The sequence below is a fragment of the Lepisma saccharinum genome, chromosome 25 (genome assembly GCF_977018435.1).
Source record: "Lepisma saccharinum chromosome 25, izLepSacc3.1, whole genome shotgun sequence".
NCBI lineage: Eukaryota > Metazoa > Arthropoda > Insecta > Zygentoma > Lepismatidae > Lepisma > Lepisma saccharinum.
In genome coordinates this window covers 7,293,721-7,316,168 of record NC_139253.1, presented here as the reverse complement: position 1 = coordinate 7,316,168, position 22,448 = coordinate 7,293,721, and the positions used below count along the sequence as shown (strand labels likewise).

At 37.5% G+C, this 22,448-nt stretch overlaps 1 protein-coding gene across 2 annotated transcripts in view; it reads left to right on the top strand.

Annotated features, from left to right (window-relative positions):
• The first annotated feature begins 4,970 nt into the window (after nucleotides 1-4,970).
• LOC145978691 (uncharacterized) overlaps nucleotides 4,971-22,448 on the top strand; it is a 450,589-nt gene continuing 433,111 nt past the window's right edge. Inside the window, exon 1 of one of the 2 annotated variants that reach the window (XM_083111475.1) lies at nucleotides 4,971-5,420. In XM_083111475.1, the coding sequence (XP_082967601.1) occupies nucleotides 5,194-5,420 (227 nt within the window). In that variant the 5' untranslated portion in view covers nucleotides 4,971-5,193. The remainder of the gene's footprint in view (nucleotides 5,421-22,448) is intronic. The other variant, XM_083111481.1, reaches the window with a different exon arrangement.

Genomic DNA, 22,448 nt, shown 5'->3' with positions numbered 1-22,448 from the left:
TGATTTTAAAAAAGCATATGATTCAGTCAAACGAGATAAACTATATAATATATTAGTAGAGTTTGGAATACCTAAGAAGCTTGTTAGTATGATAAAAGTATGCACCAGTGAAACAGAAAGTAAAATTCGTGTGGGTATTAATATGTCTGACAAATTTACAATTCATGACGGGTTAAAACAAGGAGATGCATTATCTCCATTGCTCTTTAATTTTGCCTTTGAATATGCTGTTAGGAAGGTAAAAGAAACTAAAGAAGGACTAAAATTAAATGGTGTGACTCAGTTGTTAGCATATGCAAATGATATAGACTTACTGGGGGATGATGTGAATACAATTAAGAATAATGCTAAAATATTTTTCAAAACTGCTAAAGAGATAGGTTTGGAAGTTAACAAAGAGAAAACTAAATATATGCTTACAGGCCGAAACCAAGTGTTAGGTAATAATCAAAATCTAATTATTGATAACAACTCGTTTGAACCAGTTTCCAAATTCAAATACTTAGGAGTAATATTAACAAATGAAAATTATATTAAAGAGGAAATAAAAAGTAGGCTTAATTCAGGAAATGCATGTTACTTTTCTATTCATACACTTTTGACTTCTCGTTTAATATCTAAGAAACTAAAAGTTAAAATATACAAAACAGTAATTTTGCCTGTAGTATTATATGGGTGTGAAACTTGGTCCCTTACATTGAAAGAGGAACATAAATTGAGAGTATTTGAAAATAAGATCCTTAGGAAAATCTTTGGACCTAAAAGGGATGAGGAGACAGGTGAGTGGAGAAGGTTACATAATTTAGAACTACATAATTTGTATTCATGTCCAGATATTATTAGAATCATTAATTCAAGAAGACTTAGGTGGGCAGGCCATGTGGCACGAATGGGAGAGGAAAGAGGAGTTTACAGGATTCTTGTTGGGAAACCTGATGGTAAGAGACCTGTAGGAAGGCCAAGACGAAGATGGAGGGACAACGTTGAGATGGACCTAAGGGAAATCGGTAGGGATGGAAAAGAGTATATAGATCTTGCTCAAGATAGGGAAACATGGAAGGCTTGTGTTGCTGCAGCCATGAACCTTCGGGTTTAAGAAGGCTAGAGAGTTAGTTAGTTAGTTAGTGAGTGTTCAAAGCTTTCTCTCTCTCAGGAGATCATTAACAAATTACACCAATACGCACAATAAAAGTAAAACAAAAATGCAAAACAATAATAACTATGAATTCTAATTGATTTATGTTAATATAAAGCAAACAAAAACTTAATAAAAACTTAAGGACGTAGTTTGCTACTTTATAATATCTGATATATTTAAAAGTAACAAATTTATTTTTAATTTATTAATTTATTTTTACTTTTAATAACATTATAGGTATATATATCGTATAGTTTATATGTATGTTTGTGGGGAGGGCGTTTGTATATTAAGATCTTCCACTCCACCAGTATTAGATGATTTCGCACGCTGATGTGTAGATAGTCTTTGAGTTGGTCAAGGAAAAGCGGGTTTTTAGTTTTTGACTGTGGTTTTTGAGTGTTGGCTTGTGTGTTAGAGAGAATTTCAGGATCTAGATGCGTCCAATTTTATTACGGGTGGCTGTACAGACAGATTACCGTCGATAAACAAATATTTTTAATATAGGAAAGTTGGGCCTTATTTTGGAAAATAAGGGGGAAAAAATGTAAAGCTAATTTCTGTTTTATTACATTCCTTGGGACCCTCTGTACCTCGAGAGAAAAATCACCCAAAATCGGAGGTGTGGAACATACATAAATTTTGAATAATATCCACCATTTTAAATTTCGAAAAATTGAATTTGGAAGATAACGGTGAGTCACAATATGATGCTGCTTGCCCTATTTTACTTTAAACGTTTGTATATAAAACTAAAAATTATTGAAATCTTTAAAAAATATATTTACATAAATTTGATCCAAATACTTGATGGTGTCGATATTAGAAGGCTTTGCGCAGCCCGTCGTTGCGCATGCGCAGACAAGAGCGGCGCATGTTCCGCCCTGTCCGTTTGCCGCTCGACTGGATTGCAGTATCAACGTCTGCGAGCGCATCGCTCTGATGGCGCTCTCCTTGCAATTCCGGTTCATGTGTGTTCTCTTGCGGCTATGCATGACTCCCCTTAAGTTCTGGGTTGCATAAAGTGGACTTAAAACAAAAATTTGTTTAGAAAATTCACTAAATGTCACACCATGCTTATAAGGAATAAAGAAATTTTTATTTTAAGACTTTCGCTTTCAGCTTTTTATGTGTGAAGCATGAAATGCAGTGACAAGTCCAGATTAGCAAGTTTGAAAACATTCTTTATAGCAAACATTATTCCCAGAATACGTAATTATCTTACAACCAATGTGTATGCCTTTTCTTCAAAGAATATCGTTCAGTTATTCATCGCAGTAAGAAGATAGTTTATATAAAGGGCGCCATATTGTATTTATTTTTGTTGTATTTTTCAAATGAGAACACGAGCATAGGAAGGAAGGAGTGAAAAGTTGTGGGAACTTTTATTTTGAGGACAACGTATGTGGCAACAAAGCATTTTTTGTTATCATTGAGGCTCGTCTCAACAACTGTGCATTCTATGTTGAAAATTCAGGCAAATTACATAGAAATCCTCATATTGTCAACAACGTTCCTTCCTTCCATTTTTCACTACCTGCTCTAATAAAGTAGTTGCTGGACTTTTGAATCACCCTGTATTATATATTCATAATCAATGTTATCCACCTCCAAAAAAATGTTATGAACTTTTGCGTAGTGTCCTGTTTTGGTGCACCCATCTTCAGAATTTCTCGAAGGAATCATTTTTTGCCCAATGCCAGAGATTTCTCACAGGAAATGGCGAACATTATTTTATACAGTAGGAAAAATCTTAATTGTTACACAATTTACGACTTTCCTGCCTGCCAGAGGTGTTTCTCTCTACGCATCACGCGATTGATGGTCCAGTTCAAAGAAGAAAATGGAGTAGGGTAGGGTAACTGTATCTGAACACATGAAACTTCAAGAATATGCATTCTGTCCGAGTGTCTTGCCGTTATATATCCATTGTAAACAACCGGATGTTTGTGTAATCTTACATTGCATAATCTTGCTCGATCTCCATAAGAAACGCATTTACCAGTTCATATTTTTGATGTTTTTATAATAAAATTTAATGGTATATTCACGCACCCACCCAAGGGCATATGCAAGAGGATAAGCCGACCTCAGTGTTGGAGTGGTTAGCACAGCGCGCTACGACGCCAGGGGTCTCGACCTGGGCATGAGTGTTCTTGGTTACTGCCCTTCATCAATTTCAATATATCATTGCTCATCCTCATCTTCGCTGTTAGCCATAAGTGGCAGAAAAGCGAAATAAACTGAACCAAATCAATCAATCAATAAAAAGGGGATGAATGATGCAGGTTGCAGTCCCTCCCAAATTAAACAGTGAAAATAATCAGACTATGCGAAAAGTACAGTTATTAAATAATATCCCTACAATAAAATTCTACAATAATTCTAGCCGTTTATAAATATATTCTTGCACAGAAACATCGAATTTGTTCGCATTGGTTAAGCTTTTTTGGTAACCGCAATCAACAAATTTGGTAGCCTGTACTAAATTTTGGCAATTTTGACTTATTTCGCTATATCAAACAAACTTTTTTCTGTGTGCGATTGGAGAATTTTGTCACTAATTTTATGTATATTAGACCTAAGCTTATTTTCTAGTACAACGTTCTTCTCGACGATATCTATGCTATTTTGGAGCATTTTAAGTATTTTCTTGACATTTTAGTCCATTTTCTGCTTAAATATGCTAACCGGGACTTAAACTTTGGGAAGAATTAAATTTAAAGTGAAATTCATTTTCTTGAGTAAATATTTTTCTTTGATTTTAATTTTTTGATTAACATTATTAATATTATCACCATTTAAATGCAAAGGAACGCGATTGCCTGACGGCCATCTTGATGACGTCATATGTCTCGAGCACCACAACTTCTTTATTAGTAACCCAGCTAAAGTAATGTGGGTAAATAAAATGAAATGCAATCTAGATAAGATCTTGCACTAAGGCCAAGAAAGGGACATGAGTCAGATGAGGTTGGTTCATTGCCTTTTGTGATTTCCATAGTTGTCAATAAGGCATTAAATTTTATTTCTAACCATGCTTATGTACATAAAGTAGTATTTTCTTTAGTTAATCTTTAGTGATGTGAAACATAACACTATACGGTATGACATTTGACATTATACATTTCGAAGGAACTTTAAACACTGAATACGATTTATATTTTAAAAGGTCATGTCTGTGATTTCAAATTATATTCACAGCCTCGTATACATTGTCAGTTACAACTATATGTATAAATTCGTTTCTGTTACTAAAAATGTTTCGAAAGGTTTAACTAAAAAATCATCAATGCAGTCGAAAAGGATTTCCTAAGAAAATACTTGTACATAAAAATCCATTACTTGGTGTAACGGTTAAAGAAAGAAACATTTGAAAACAGCTAATTTGTGTAAATTCCCGTTCCGAAGAAGTCAGGAGTGAGGAACAGCGCAAGAAATTGTTCTGGCAATAGCCGCGAGTGATTAACGGTGCCCGATTATTGCATCCTTTGCCCTTGCACACGTAACTTCAAGCGAATCACTTTCGTAGGCTGGGACGAGCCAACCGGAGGCCGTTCGCTGAGTCGTCTGCTCTTGCCCCACACGTTTAAATGTCTTACTTTGTTGACTCAGCTTTGCCCTTGCACGTTTTAAGTTAAAAATTAGATGAACTTGGTCTACGTTAAAGTGTTGTAGTGTTAAGTAAGGTGATATCTGTTCGGCAAGTCAATTCTTCTCTTCATTCTTTCCAGATCGCAAGAACGGTTTGGTACGAGAGTAGCTGTCTGCAATGCCAGAAGGCTAACAGCTGAGAATCGTGCAGTGTGTTTTTCACCGAAGCACAGCCAACACACCTTGACAAGTGCTGGACGTGTGTTGACACCAGAAGGAAAAACATTTGCTAGCGTGTAAGAAGCAACTGTGGATAATCCTTTGAAGCTTACATTAATGTGTACAGTGGCGGATACATATCACAATACGATCATGTGCGAGTGATTTACCAGTGCAGTCCCGCTGCTTTTGATACAATCTTCAGTGTTTTAATAGCCGAACTAGATGTGATTTTTTGTTTTATGTTACTTAATCTTGGTGTTGTGCGTCCTCTGTTCGAAGAGTGCTTCTTCGTTATCGTTTCGTGGTTTTTCGGCATTGAAGTGTTTTCCGGAAAAGCAGCCAAAATTCTGTGCCTCAGGAGGAAACGGTATTGGAGCCCAAACCATGAGGAGGTGGCCCATACCGAAATAAAAAGGGAAAATGAGCAGCATCGACCGCCTCGGCTCAAAGGAGTCTTCTCTTCCATGTAAGTACCATTTTTTTAATTTTTTATTACTACACATTTACAAGAACAGTGGCGCCAACGTACATGGGACCTGGGGGGGCCGAGCCCACCCAATAATTAGTATTGTTAATTGTTATTATTATATTTGTTATTGTGAATCGCAGTGGAGTGCTTATTGAAATCGGTATGGAACAGATATTTAAAAAATAAGTAGGCGTGCATTGTTGGTGTGCATGATCATCATGATGGGATTTATAAGAGGATTTATGATTTTTTTAAACTTATAAGAACACAATGTTTTTCAACAGTTGGCACCCTTGTACATACTAGAAGATTAAGTATACTTTGATTGTGTTAATAACGGGCAAATGGATTAATCGAGTTTGTTTTAAGCATAACTAATACACAGTTGAATTTATCGGTATCGCGCATACAGGTGATCTTAAATACGGACATATTGCCCCTACCGGTAGTGGAGTGTTCGAGGGAGGGGTTGGTCATAACCCCCCCCCCCCCCCGGAATAGTTTGATTGCAGGAGGATGCTTTTTTTCAGAGGAAGGCTGTAAAGAATACCACATTCGAAAACTTCAAGAGAGTTGTCAAAGGTGTAGACTCGAAATGCTGACCTCCGTGACGTCATCGTAACGCACTACGATGCCAGACGCCTCAGGTTCGAATCCGTCAATCCTCATCGTCGCGATTAACCAAAAAATATTATGCAAAAAGAAACAGAAGGAATAGTAAAGCATATTAGGGATGATATAAATTCTAATCTAGGGCCTCCCGATGGCGTAGTGATAACGTCGTCTTGTAATCCAGGGGTCCCGGGTTTGACACCCGGTGGAGGCACATAATGGTTCGGATCTCACTTTACACTATAGTTCCAGTCCCGATTAGCCTTCCTGTGCATAAAGTGGACTTAAAACAAAACCTCAATATGAATTCTAATCTCTCCCTGACTTGATGAGGTTTCTTTGTGGTTTTCCTCAGTCATTTCTGGCAAATGTTAGGATGGTAGCTCAGTGAATGCTAGGGAAGGTTTCTTCTACTACCTTGACATTTCTTATATTATATTTTCATGATTAACCTAATGATTACATACAAGCGACATTAAATGAACCAACCAAGTAAGGAGGGATCGTGTCAGGATCCAGTGATTAATCCACACACCCTTAACACTCCCTCCCCACCAAATTGTTTTCACAAAGGCCCAATTTATAGTCATTTTGGCTCTAAATTTACCCCTTCACTTTCCAAAATACCAACTTAACCCCCCCCCCCCCCCCAAGGATGGAAAATTCCAGATAAGCCTCTGAGCCTGGGCATATTTATTCCTTCACTTTAGCCTCCGTGACGGATACACTCTCTTGCGCTAAGACGCCAGGATCCCGGGTTCTAACGAATCCCGGTCTGGGCATAGGCATTCCTTGTAAGTGTGCCTTCATGAATTTCATCATATCACCACGCATTCCCATCTTCGCGAATAGTTAAAAGTGACAGAGAAGCGAAGTAAAATAGACCCAATTAATCAATAATTCCTTCACTCCTGTATTGCCCCTTAAAATATGCATAGTAACCTCATCTAAGGGAGACCATGAGAGCTTTCAGACCGAAACGACAAGTGACACTAGGAAACGAACATTCAGAAATAAATGCAACCTTTCGTATCAAGGTGACATGACAAGCTGCACGTATTGCTCCGTTCTCTAATCGTGCATTGTGCCGGTTAGGTTTGTTGGTAGCGCATGCGCAGTGTATGTGGGCCGGTTGAGGCCCCTGTTGTTTGTCACTTGTCACCTCTATGTGAAACCCTCGTGTCACTTGTCGAATGTCGCGTCGGTCTGACAGCTCAATGAGGGAGATTTCAGACCGAAGCGACAGGCGACACATGCCGCTTGGGAACGAGCCAATCAACAACAACGTTCCACACCATTGCAGCATGACAGGCCGCACAAGACTACGTTCGATTGTTGAAATCCTCAAGCGCCCGAAGAGACACGCGACATACAACACTCAATAATCAATTGAACCTTTCGAACCAAGGCGACACGACAAGCTGCACGTGTCTCATGTCGCTTGCGTGTCGCTCGGACTGTGCTGTTTTCTGAATACCGTGCATCGTATCGCCTCAGTTAATTGTTCGCGTATGTGCAGTGAATGCTTCATTCCAACGAGCTATATTTAGACTCTATAAGAAAGCCCAACTGGAGGCCTTACAACATGTTTGAAGCTCTAATTTGTTGATATAATAAAGTATCGATATGTACAGTGTTTTAAGATTTAAACGCAACGTTCTTTTCGCTTTATCAAGTTTTTTGATGCAGTTATCTGCTGTAATTTTCTTTCAAAATCGTGTAAAGAGGCCTATTTTGGCCATTTAGGACGTGATTGCTTTTATTTTAAAAAGCCAGCTCATAGACGCACTTTAGTCCAAAATAGATTAGTCAAGGTGGTAAAGTACTGTAGTGCATTGTTTCTCAACCGCCGGCCCTCGTATCAGCTATACTAAGCTGCGAAAGGTTCTGCTGAAAGTGGTTGACAAATAACACAATCCTAATATCATATTTGAGTCAATTTTATGCGCAAATAGACTAATCAGAACTGGATATGCCCAGTGTCTCCACCGAATCAGGGATCACTTAATTACAAGGAGACGACGTTACCACTTCGTCATCCTTATTTTTATATTTGTCAACAATCCTACACTTAATCAAACTATTATTACTCTTTATGATTATGCTAGAATTTATTTTTCAATATTTAATTTCATGGGGACATGTTAATTTATGCATAAGGGCATTGACTTTAAAAAGAAAATCCCGGGCCTTGGTTTCAAGAAGGTTGAGAATCATTTCTCTAGTGTTTAGGTCTTCGCTTTATCCAGGCTTTAAAGTCTAGCGTATACAGTTCGAGGTGAGTGCATATTATTTCTCCGTTTCTCATGCACAAAATGCCTCTCCCAAGTTTCAATAACTTGCACAAATTTTTACAATGCGATTTGGCGATTTATATGTAACAATGTCTCTTGTTACTTTTTTTCGAGTCACTAAAAAACTGATTAATGCAATTATATCGGTATCATCATGCGAACTGAGCAAGAAACAAGTGTCGTGTGTCGCGTGCAGATTGTCTTTTGGTGTGTAACTCTCGTGTCACCTGTCGCGTGTCTCTTCGGTGTGAATTCTCCCTAAGAGCTACTACTCTATGAAACTACATGAGACATATCCCTGAGTATCAACGTTTCAGTTCAGCCATTTCAGCCACATTATACCCACAAGTGACACTCTGTCACTAGACGGTTGACGTCTGCTTCTTTAATGGTGAGCGAAGAGATTCTAATGAACCCTCCAAGGACGTATAGTACAAGGGAAAGTCTCTATTATACACCTTCACTATAAGTTTATTACCAATACATTGACTTATGTTATCTTGTACAAGGTTTTGGTTTTAACTTCTTCTTCTTCTTCCTGTTTTTAACTTGGCCACAATTGAAGAAATATTCAAACTGCAATTCTCCGCATATATTTTATTTATATAGGAGGTTTATTAACAGTTGTTGATGCTTGTAAAGTATCCTATCGTCGACATATTTGTTACATCCTGAGTGGTCGCTAGATATTACGAGTCTGGCAACAAGACAGACTTGCCAATTAGGTATCTGCATAAGGTTATGTAATAACCTTTATTGTAATATATTGGCACTGTAATGTTTCCAAAAGATCAGCAGATTTTAGGTAGGAATTCCTTTAAAATTGAAAATATGTTGCTTCAAATATAATGATAAGAATTCTTCACCATTCATATCAAATTATTTTTCATAATAACTCGGGAGAGATATTTTCAGCATGATTCAGGTATTTGATGCAAGATTCCAGATTCAATATGATGCAGGATTCAAGTTTTAGGTAACGGATGCAGACTTCCAATTTCACTAGATATTCGGAATTAGGATTCGAACGCACACACGATATAAATTGAGCAGATAAATGCGAAGAAGGAACATGACCACTTTCTACACGTTAGTACATCACGTAGTCCTGAAGCTAAAAGCTACGCTTCACAGACTAGGCACAATGACATTCCTTTTTTTAAGTCGTTTAAATGCCTGTGGCCACAGCACTGTGCAAACGTGACGCTATCTCAGAAATGTTTTTGCGTGTGTGCCTATGTGTGAATGTGTTCAGTGGCATTCCTATCTTCTGTTGTTTTTTCTTTCTTCAAAATCAATAGGACAAGGACACGAGGATATTCTGCAAAAGGGCATTGCCCGTTCTGTGAAGAATATTGCTTTTTTCAGTGCACGAAGCAACAGTTATATATTCACGTGTAATGCCTCAATTCTTGATTAACAATCAAATTTTCGATTCTACTTAATATTTGTAAATAAACGTAATTTTTGTAGATACTCCCGGTAGATAATACAATATATTGAATATGTTTCTTCCAGTCTGCTCCAATGCATTTCTTAATAGAAAATTATTTACTTTGCGCAAATGTAGGATTACATTCGGAAAGTAGTTTCAGAAAGGGATAACATCAAATATCTGATACTGGAAATATGGTGGTCGTGTTTCAAAATGACTGACATTTCGAACAGGGGTGTAACCAGGCTGGGGCACCGGGGGCCCGAATGTCCGGAAGACCATAATGGGTTTTCTTGACTTATGTTTCTGTTAGACTGGCCACTGCAGGCTGATTCTAGTAAACCTGGTGGTTTTTGTATAGTTCCATGCCTGTAGTAATTATGCTACGATTTCTCACCATGCCAAGCAAAAAATACTAACGTGATAAAATAATGGAGGTGTTAACACAATTAAGTAAGAATTTGGAACGCTGTCCGGGAAATCGGTGTACGTACCAAAGTAATAATAATAATAATAATAATAATAATAATAATAATAATGCACCTCAAAATTGCGTTAGTCATAATTTAAATTTGGTTCTTAGTGTTGTAGAAGGTAACCGTGGAAAGGGCCCTGCTCTTTTTATTATTATTATTATTATTAAACAGTTCAGAAGCGATGGCAAGACTAAAAATCTTCAACAAAAAATATGCCAAACCCAACTCTCGAAACACTTAATCCAACACGACGAGTAGGAAGATAAAAAGTTTTAACGTATGTTCTTAAAGAGAGGCTTTTGATGTTTTGAAAGTTTTTCTTATGTAATATTAACAAGCAGGAATTCAAATTAAGGAAGTGGGTCCCCTCGGCCTTAAGGAGAAAATTAAATCTTTCAGTTTCATTTTATTATTGGCTGTTAAATGTAATGTTGAAGCAGAACAATGTCACTTTTAAGTTATTACAAGAACACTCTCTTGACATGGTTACATGTTGTCTTGGAATGCTCTAATAGAAATGACAAAGCTTCGGGGAACGTTTGAATCACTTTAAATGATGAAAATATGTGCCAAGCATGAGGTTTTTAAGTGAATTCTCTGACAAAAGAATCAAAAAAATGAAGAAGCTCTTAGGTCAACTCTCTCGGGACCAAAGACTTGCCAACCGAGGGAGCTGGTTCAACGTATCAATATTTTACACGTGGATAGACCCAATTTGCCCACAACTGGATAATCGTTTTAAAGGCATGAAAGCAGTTCTAGACACAGAAAGAGAAACAACCTTCTTTTTGTCAAGATTTTGACACTGAGATTCGCAAAGAACCTGAAAAAAAGTGCAAAAACATTTCCAAATATGTATTTCAGTCACAAATATTATCAGATGTTCTTTCAAACTCAAGATAAAGGACATGAATAATTTGAAGGAGCTTGCGCATCTTCCAGTGATATACGGTAACATAGTTAAGTGATTTCCAGTTATCCTGATGTGTATCCTTGTTTCATGCGTAGTCGCCGGCAATAACAATGAGACCTAGATTATGAAATACTGCAATGTGTTTTAATAGGAAGTTCTGCTATAGCCGTAGAGTTAGGCAACGCACATAAAACAGGAAATAGGTGTGCCAATTTTATTGCCGGTAAGTGTACCTTCCTGTTCCTCTCACAGAAGCAAATACAGGGAGATTGTTTCAGTGTTGCCACAGTCTGAGGGCAAAATTTCCCTTTCCAAGGAGCAAAATTTCCCTCTCCAAGGGATAAAAGTTTCCTTTTCAGGGGGCACAATTTCCCTTTTCAATGAGCAAAACTTCCCTTTCCAAGGGGCAAAATTTCCCTTTCCAAGTGGCAAAACAGAAATATAAATAAATATAGGCTTATACTTAAAGGAGTGGAAATTAAGTAACAGCAAAAATTTAAACTTAAACCTAAATCTGTGCTAAAATTGATTCCGACGTCTTCAAATTTCCTCAAATTCGCTCAAAATTTGGTTCAAATATCCCTGCAAAAGGGATATTTCCCTTCGAGTGGCAACACTGGATTGTTTTCTAAATAAAAAATAATAAAGAATACTCTTTACTAGGTACTATAAGTCAGGAACGTCTTAGTGGTCTTGCTTTGCTTTCTACTGGAACTAACGATGTCAAAAATAAAATAAATTTAACATAGTAATCAATTTTTTACGTAAATAATAATAAATTTAATCTATAATGTAAGCATTGTAATTAATATTAAGTTGTTAATGAGTAAATAATGCATTTCACAGTATCTACTTTATTAGTTATTTTGTACTATTCGTCTCTAGCATTTATAAAAAAACAAACATCTTTAATAAAGTTAATTATACTTCGTTACACCTCATACGCTAAAATTACGGATTTTTTTGTATTCGTATATCCAGCCACTGTAATAGCAGTAATTGGGGTATTAGCCCCGGTGTCCCCGTGAGTCTCTTTACGTCCCTCATTTGGAAATGAATAATTTGTTGTTGTTTTTTGTTTTTTTCTATGGGCGTTTCAATAAGTAGAAGCCGCCCATTTTACTAAATATGAAAATGCTCAATCAGAAAGTATCCATTTCAGTTTGATTCCTTGGCGCCGTTTCGAAAATAGCTAAATTTCCAACAAACGTAATTGATAAAGTCCGGGTTAAACTTAAAGAAGGTAAAATAGATAAGCAACTGCCAACAGTACCTTTCCTTACTTCTCCAAACAGGTGGACAGAGGAACATGACTCGGGACCAAGTTTACAGAGTTGCTACATATTGTGTTTCATGCGCCTCCATCTAAACTTTATGTACGAAAGTGAATTCGCCATCAACCTCCACTGTCCTTTCGACAAGCATATTTACTTATTTGCAAATTAGTACATTTTTAAAGATATAGCATATTTTATTCAGTTCTCCACAGAAATTTTCTTCTAAGCTTATTTGCACATTGTTAACGCAATTTATTTATTTGCCATCAACAGAGGAAAACATCTCCGATTGCAGTGGCAATAGAATATAAATGGCAAGTAAAAGAACATCTACTATAATTCTGATACTGACAAAACACGCGATTATTATTATTATTATATACGTAGTGTGATAGAAAAATATCAAAATTATAATTAAGGGCTTATTAAATACTAACATATTAACGTAACAGCAACGGAAGAAGAATATATGGATAATAAACCTTTTTTCGAGCAAGGCCTCATCTCCAGGAAAATATCAACTCGGGGCAAGCCCTATTATCCTGTTGGGTGAGATGAGTCAACGCAAAATGGATAATAAACCTTTTCCTGCTCCCTCAAAAATAGGCAATAGTTAGGCTGGAGAGTTCAATGAACAAACCAATCTCCAACTACGCACTGGTTCAATGTGAATTGTAGTACATACCAAATGTATGCACGTCTATTAATATTATCATGCGCGTCCACTCCGGTACAGCAAGGCCAGCAGTGCTGGCACACAGCAGAACTGTTACAAAATTACTTCTTTTTTACTTTTGGTGTTTCATTATTTCTTCAGTGTCGGTTGCCTCAACAGAATCAACCTGCAAGCCTCCAAGGTTCGTCCTTTTTTTATATGGGGCCATCAACACCCTCTCGTGGCGTGTTGACGAAACATCTGCGTAACATCACCCTGGCCAGCCTGTAGCCTGCGATGCCAGCAAGGGCCCGAAAAATCAACAGGCGACCTTGAAGAATCCAATGGTAGGATACGTAATGTGGAGGGAAATTTTGTTTTCCAACCCGCAAGGGCTGAAAGAAAGCCAGAGTACCATCGGTTCAGTCTGTTGATGTCCTCAATGTTGCGAACTGCACGATTAAGTGTCCAAGTGTACTGTATACTGTTAGCGATGTAGCATAGCAAGCTAGTTAAAATTTATATTCATAAATAAACTATAAAGTTTCAAAACACAGAAGAAATACAAAACTATGATTGCTGACATACGGATGACACATTCTATGTGAAGATAAACGTTTCCGAGGGTTCGGTGTATTACGACAGCTAACATGTCCATGGACACATCCGCCAAATAGAGTTGGTAAAACTCGCTGGCGGCGGTCACACTTTTTCAACCGCTTTGCGAGGTGAGAAATTAGTGTTTTTCGGGCGGGTAGATTTCTAGTTGTTTGCTTCAGAAACTTTAGTGTTGGCATTGTTTACTATTTACTACGGGAAGAACTACGTGGTGCCAAACTGGACTTGTGAATATTAATGTGTAAAAATCTTTAAAATTCTTTCAATCATCCGCGATCGTCTGTTTGACAACAGACCAACTGAAATTCGAAAAAAACGAACAACTGCGCCAGAACATTCATCTTTCCCCTTAGAGACGTTAAAGGAAACAGTATCAGGGAGAGTGCTCATTTTTTCAGTATAACCATGTAGAAGCAATGAATTCTTGTTTTCTTAATTTTTCGGGACCTGCTTCCCCAATGGAAAAGGTCACCGCACGCCACTGATTATTATATACAGACTATGACACAGAAAGGCTTATAATTAGGTATATACACAGATATTTGATAATTTGTGAAGATTATTCATTGACAAGTATTGCTTTTATTGCCTTTTATACTCTGCAATGTTAAGATTGACACGTCCTTTCCCATTGCACTGATATTTATTGTTATTAATTATATTTTCTCTTGTGCAAATGTTTATTGTTCTTTAATCTTAATTTCTGTAATTTGCCTATCACTGATAATGTCAGGATAGTGACTAACCTGCATATACTTATCTTGTAATTAAACTTTATGATTTTTAGTTTGCAATTCCTACAAAAAACATTTATCAACAATTTAGATTACCTATAGATTCATCTATTTTTACTGCGGAAAGTTACGCCCTATACAAAGCCTTACAATATGGAATAGCGGAAGACTTTAAAAAAATCCTTCTCCTTACAGATTCGCTGAGTGTTCTTCAAGCATTATCTACATCCTATCCCAAATTATGTCACCAATCATATCTTATTATTTTAATTATTCAACAAATTCAACTTGCTTGCAAAAGAAACATTGACATACAATTCAGTTATGTCAAAGCACATGATACTAATGTAGGAAATGATAGAGTGGACATATACGCTAAACAGGCCAGAGATTTACAACTCATAAGTTTCAATAGGTTAATGTATACTGATTTATTACCACGAGTAAAAATCAAACTTATGGAACAATGGAATGAATGGTGCAAAGATCAATTTAAGTTTGTGGGCAACACATATAGATGGATTGCAGAATTTAAATCTAAAGTCCCTTGGTTCAATTCATACACACTCCCACGGCAAGTCATAGTTTTTATTAATAGATTAAGAACAGGACACGTACGTACACCAGCACATTTAGCAAAAATAAAAATTAAAACTCAAGAAAATTGTAAATGTGGCAATAATAATCCTGATGCTCAACATTTAATTCTAGAATGTCCAATCTATTCAGATCAACAAATCATACTCTACAAAGGTTTTCAACGTTTAAAAATTCCATTTCCAATATCACTATCATCCATTTTAACAGATTTATCCCCTTCATTAATATGGATGCTGTATGCATATTCTCGAAAATGTAGACTTGAAATATAAAGTGATTTTTAAGAAACAGCAAAATGGACAAAAAAAAGTGAATTATTTATCATAATTGTTATATATTTGTGATTCCGATTAATTTGTGAGACTAACTGCCAACTTTAGAAGAAAACATTAAAAGAAATAAAAAAAACAATAACGATGTCCAAAGTCGACAAGATAATGCTGACAGGGACAAAAGAAGAAGAAGAAGAAGAAGAAGAATCCTACTTCGTAAATTACATAAACTACATTGAAACATTTGATGGAGATATCCTTGTATCGATATTGAAGTAAGTTCAATTTGTGAATTCCACGTGGTGAATGTAGAAAATCCACTTCATTATGTCCTTTGAAATCAGAGTTGCCATTTCTGAAAACCCAATTATGAAATTTACTCCTGGTGGTTCATGATCGTTCTGTTACACACTTGAACCAACGTGAATATCATGAAGTGAAAACTTACAATGTAAAGAGGAAGATAGAAATCTGTTTGCTTTTGTCTCGTGTGCTACACTAATGGAAATGGATGAAATACTTAACCTTTGCGAATGGAAAATCTCGCTTTGTCGGTCGTTCGTTAGAAAACCAGCTCGGTACACTCTTATTGCTCTCGCCGGATCTGACGCCGGTCTGACAAGTCACAGTACAAACAGAGAAATACCTCCTACGGTATATTCCACCCTTTGATGGCAGAAGTCGGCCGACTACAAGAGACTATTCAGTGCAAAGCATGCTAATTGAACTGTGTACATTATTAAAAGATCTACCAGTGCGGCAAGTTATACCGAAGTGAATGATTGTCGAAAGAAATTTGTACAAGGGTTCTAATATCGGCAAGAACAGTTCTTATCAGTAACTTAGAATACAGCACACATGATTGAAATGAACGATTTTCGAATGATTGATTGATAGAATGAATTAGATTATTCCACGTAGCTTTTCTGCCACTTTTGGCTAACCACAACGCCACAGAGGTCGGCGAGAGTCTCGACACAAAAACAAGACAGACTTTTACTTAAGACTAGTCCGTGGCACTTCTAGGTCTGATCTTATTACCATCCCAACAACACTTCCTCAAACCCCCTTTCTTCCTCAAAACTACTCCCACTTATAATACAGGGTGTCCGAATTGAAATGCCCTAATTTTAACCGACTGTAGTACCGCACGTATTTAATGCATTCAAAAGATTTATACAACAATAAATACACATAGGTATGAAGTTTTGTCTGTGCAATCAGTAAATTTCTAAGTGTGCCCCACGAGTAGCACGGAGAATGTCGAGCCGATACTCAATTTCTCTACAAGTTGCCTGCAGCATCTATTGAGCATCTGTGTCTCAATAGCACCGCGAATCCTCTCACAAAGCTGTTCCACAGTTGTCACTTTTGTTGTATAGACCATGTCCTTAATATACCCCCACAGGAAGAAATCCAGGGGAGTAATGTCAGGAGACCGGGGTGGCCAAGGAATTGGGCCATCTCTTCCAATCCATTTTTATGGGAATTCCTCATTCAATATGTTCCGGACTGCCAAATGCCAGTGTGGAGGTGCTCCATTATGCTGGAAAGCAGGTCTTGGTGTCGATATGTTATCTGAGGGAACACAAAATTGTTTAACATATCAAGATATTGTTTAACATATCAAGTATTTTACTCATTTATGGTAGTAGTTTTTCTGCATTCGTGTCGGTGGTAAATCGGCATTTGCTTAACCTTGCTCGGAAATAAAACGAATTGAATGGGTCTATACTTGGGTAAATTATTCTCCTTAGACTTTTCTAAGACTAAAGTCCAACTATCTGAGGGCCTGCCAGGCAGTGGCGTATACTGAATCCAAGATCTGGGCTATGTCACTATGTCACGTGGTCCTAAGCTATGAATAGAAATAAGTTTACCAACTTCTAAGAAATCAGGTTGCCAACTCATAAGAAACCAGGTTGCCAACTCATAAGAAATCAAGTTGCCAACTCATAGCAAATGAAGTTGCCAACTCATAGGAAATGAGGTTGCCAACTTATAGGAAATGAGGTTGCCAACTTATAGGAAATGAGGTTGCCAACTCCAGAATCACCATCATCATCTTACCGATATGAATAATTTTATTTACAATTTCTGATCTATTTTTCTCCTGTACTTTATTCTCTGGACTTCAGGCTTCGCAGGTAGCCTAGCCTAGAATATACGCTCCTTCTGCCAAGCGATATTTCATTGGTTGACACGTCGTTAGCCATCGAGTCCCATCTCCGCTTGGCTTTCGAAATTGGAGCCCGCTACATCTTTTCAAGCAGCTTCCCGATTGTCCTCATGACGCTGGGTCAACGCCAATTTTTTTTTTAATCGAACCCGGGAACGCTTTCGCCAAAGGCAAGAGCAACCATTTGGCTAAGTGGAAGCCTCTTGATCTTTCTAACCACTAATAATTTTTGTTTCGTGGTTTCTCTGAAAACTTATGTCCATGTGCATAAGTAACGACAGGTCTACAAAGTTTCCGTTTAGGACTTTTTTGTATCAATATCCTCTGATGTTTCTGGGTGTACATCACATCACCGACCAGTGCAGTTGCAATGGAACGTGTTCGATGCCAGGTGGAGGCACATTGCACTGTGGTTCAGAATCAACTGATTTTCTGCATGTGGTAGTCGCCCGGCCCTGCTTGTTTGATGTATGTAATATTATTATTATTCTTGTTCACTATTATCAAGGGGGCGAGGGAGAAAGATTTTACTAAATATTTTGCAAATCGACAATAATATTGAATATTGTAGATCGGTATTTCTATGTCTTTAGAGATTTTGTCAGGTTATCGAATGTTGAATTATCTATACCCAATAACATCACTCTTCTCGCGATCGACGGAAAATTCACCAAGGTATTTCAAATTTGTATAAAGTAATATTTTTAAAATTTTTCATGAAATAAAACTCTCCCATAGCCTCATTTTCAGTGAAAGGTGGTCATAACTTGGGTTGCCAATACATTTAGCATCATTATGTACGCAAGAAAGGGAGCGGGTATTTGAGGGGTGATAAAACACTTCTTGTGGACACGAAGCTGAAGGGCACACCCATAAAGTCAGACCACCAGCCGCCACTGGTTCAGATCCCGCTTTAAACTGTAGGTCCAGTCCCAATTAGCTTATTTGTGCATAAAGTGGACTTAAAAACTCAAGAGAGCACAATATAGTGTCCCAAATCGCTCCAGGTTTGTCGCTACGTGAGTTCATCATTTCTGATAGTCATATTACTTTCCGAACATCTCCAGCAGACTGCACGAGTGTGCTAGCGAGCCTACCAACAGTGCAGAGGGTTAGCGATAGGTGCTGGGTTCAGATGACGTCAGCGGCTCGCTTGTTGTTTGGATGTATCGGAAGTACTGACTCGCTCCAAAGCTGCAAATGCAAGTAATGTTATGGACATTCCGCTCTACCTCTGCATTCGTGAAAGCCCGAGCGTTTGAACTGAGGTGGTATTGGAAGCAGCTGCCAATGACCTTGAGAATTCCTACAACGGTTGTGGAGTCCAGCAATCTACATGTGAAATTTTTATGACCGCATGGTATCATAAAAACAACGCATGGAAAGAAAAGTTGCAGTTTTTCCAGAGACTTGCCTCCCCCAGTTATGATCAATTAACCTACTTTTTATAATATTGTTTTATTACGTTTGCCGCTTAAACCAAACGTGCTGATTAATTTGTTGTGCTCGTGCGATGCCCCCTCCTCCTTTACCCCACCTAGTGGTGGCGTAATTAACTATTATTCTTCCTTTCGTGCCTCTGTGAGTGGGATAGGCATTTATGTCATACTTTGCGGAACTAATTAATGCTGGCGAGAGAGTTTGTGGCGTTTCCTGTTTTGAGGCCTGTCGCTACGAGGCGTGATGTGGGGAGTGACGTATGGCATAAGAAAGATGGATGGCTGCAATACATTTACTTTAATGGCATAAAACAAGCATGATTTACTTATACGCAGCAACGTTACAAAGCTTTCATCAGGCTGAATGATTTTACCAAGGTTATTTGAAGTATAAAGGGTGAGTAGATGGATTGTTTTGTTGCGATGACGTACGTACCGTAGAAGGTGAATTTATCCACGAAACGAACACGAAATATATACGCTAGTGTTGCACTATGCAGACAGAAAAATGTCAAACAACTGAACACGCGAATGGAGTACTGAAATTCACATATCCTAATGTCAGTTGTTTTCTCTTCATAAGCAATGAACTCTTTTACAGTTTCTGGCTTCGGATAAATTGGAAATACTGATAGGTACTCATTATATATACATAACATCAAATAAATACTTCCATGTTTAAAATGAGTATCATGAAATTTTTTGTCAGTATTTTACATCACAAAATGCAATATAAGTAAAACACTTCATGTATTTTAATTAAAATTAGTAAATCACTTTGTGAGTTCCATGTCGGCCGCGGACTATTACTTGTCCATGGTTTTGTGACTTGAAGTTGCCGTTCAACCGTTTGTTGGCGCTAGTGACTTCCACATTGGTTTTTCCATGGGCTATGATAAACATATTCACCTAGAGATTGTTGATGTTAAGGTGTTAAATATCTGCATATTGCAACACTGTCGTTTCATTGTTTTGCATTCTAGTAATACATTAACATTGCTGCCAGTACGTCATTGCCCACAAGATAGGTCAGGGTTTGATTTTACAAGCTTGTGATTTTTCAGAGCTTCGAATCCTGGCCTGGTCATTGGCGTTCCTTGTGCGTGTCCCTTCATCAATTTTATCATATCATCACTCATCCTCACCGTCGCCATTAGCCCAAAGTTGCAGAAAAACGATGCTAAATAACAAAATCAAATCAAACCCTTGCTGAGATTGTCTGATACACAATAATATTGTGACAATATGACATTTACAACGACCAAGTCTAACGCATTCCTTTCAACACATATACACACATCATAATCCTTCACACTACGAATGTATGGTTCGATGTAACTTCCTCGTCCTTCAATTTTAATTGGAATGTAAGAGTCCTCTTGCTGTAACAACATGCATGATGTTGCAATATGAAAACAATAAATATATTGTTGCGTAATAGCAACAATTGAAAGAACAGTATAATGTATGCAATAACTGCAGGAATTCCAAGGTCACGATTGAAATTACTTCATTGCAACAGGTTTAGTTGTATTGTGCAATATGATGAGTGCCATCAATAAACACCTCAAAACGTCACTCATCGAGTGGTTAAATGAATAATATTGCTGTATTTTATGTACAAGTGAGAGCCAAATAAAAACTTTAATTTGTTTTTGTTTCTTATCTAGAAGATTTCTGTCTGTAGGGTTTCACAAGTTTGTTGCATTTTAGCACAGACCTATTGCTGATCTCAACTTTGAGTTGGTGCCTGTATATCTTAAGAAGAATAAGACTTCGGGTTCCACGTGCAGTCACTTGATAGCCACTGTGAGGGCCTTTCCACCCATCTGCCTGCGAACTGAGGCCATTGTGGAACTTTCTCCTCCATTAGTAAACTTGCTGGTGTGATAAGCATGCACAGAGATATTGAATTTCCATTTGCCGAGAAATTTCTGCAAGTTTCAGGCTGACTAAGGGCAACAAACCACTCCTCTTCATTGGTGCAAGTGTGTACAGGAGGCGCCATCTTTAAAATAACGAAAATGGCGTTTTGAAGCTCACTTGATTAGTGTAGCAGCCTTGAGGTAGTTTTGTAAAAGACAGTCGATGCCTCATGTACAGTCTGCCTACAATTTTTATTGGACTTATAAGCTTTTCATTTGAATCTTGTAATATATCTTATGGATGATAATTCCGAATATGAAGTCATACAGGGGTGCTCACAGCTGGGGAAGGGGTGTAGTGGCGCGGACCGCACACTCAAAATTTTAAGGGTTAAAACAATATAAAATTCAACATGCATATATTTTACTTCATGTAAAAAGAAAGGTATACACCTTGCCGCAATATGTGCAATGGCGAGGGTAGGTGAGAATCAAACTATATGTGCTTAGTAATTCAATTACTTTATCTGGTTCCAAGTTACTTTTACTACTAAGTGCACCATGTTTAATCCGGTGGATGAAGAACAGAAGAAATTTACGGTGCAGATCATAAGGTGTTCAGTAAAGCTAAAAGGTTACTTTCAGTAATAAGATAACTGAGGCGCGCCATTGGCCTTGAGAGGTGGGCAGAGGCATCTCGTGAAAGCATGCGGTGCATGCTGCGCATGTGTCAATTGTGGGAAAAAGGACAGCTTGCTCTGCGACGACATTCATGAGCGTTTCTACATTCTAATGTCTTCATATAGGAGAAGTATTTATTTTACACGAGAGCGCTGAACTAAGCTTATATTACATTTCTTGGATCTGAAGTGACGCATGCGTCAATTGTGGGAAAAGAATTATTACTTTCTTTCACTTCAGATCCAAGAAATGTAATATAAGGTTAGTTGAGTGCTCTCGTGTAAAATAAATACTTCTCCTATATGAAGACATTAGAATGTAGAAACGCTCATGAATGTCGTGGCAGAGCAAGCTGTCCTTTTCCCCACAATTGACGCATGCGCAGCATGCACCGCATGCGTTCACGAGGTGCCTCTGGAGGTGGGTGAAGGCAGACGACGATATTGAGAACAATAATACACATTTGTAGTAAAGGACAGGACAAGGAACAATAAAGAAGGTATTTGCAACTCTAGGCGAAACCAAGTGAGATATTGATTTATTTACAACAGTATTTATAGTGCTGTATATAGAAAATTCAAAAGTACAGCACTTTTACCCATACAATCATAGTCAACTGGCACAATGTAAAAGAAGAAATTACGAAATGAACATAGTAATAAAATACAAAATGTTTATCAAGGACAAGAAAGATATGAAACTCTGAAGGGTAGTATTAAGGACTCCAATGTTAAAGTTATAGTTAAAGAACACAAGATCTAAACAAAATACGTATACATTCAATTTTTCTTAGAGGCAATCGATTGCGTTATTGAAATATGTAAAATTTATTTATTTCCATTGCGCCATGAAGACTACGTTCCGAGTTTTTAATTTCAATGTCATGTTGAGTGTATCAATGATGTACATTAAATTAGTACTGATAAATGCATTCCTTTTGTTTGTGTAACTAAGGATTTGTGTATGCGTTTGACA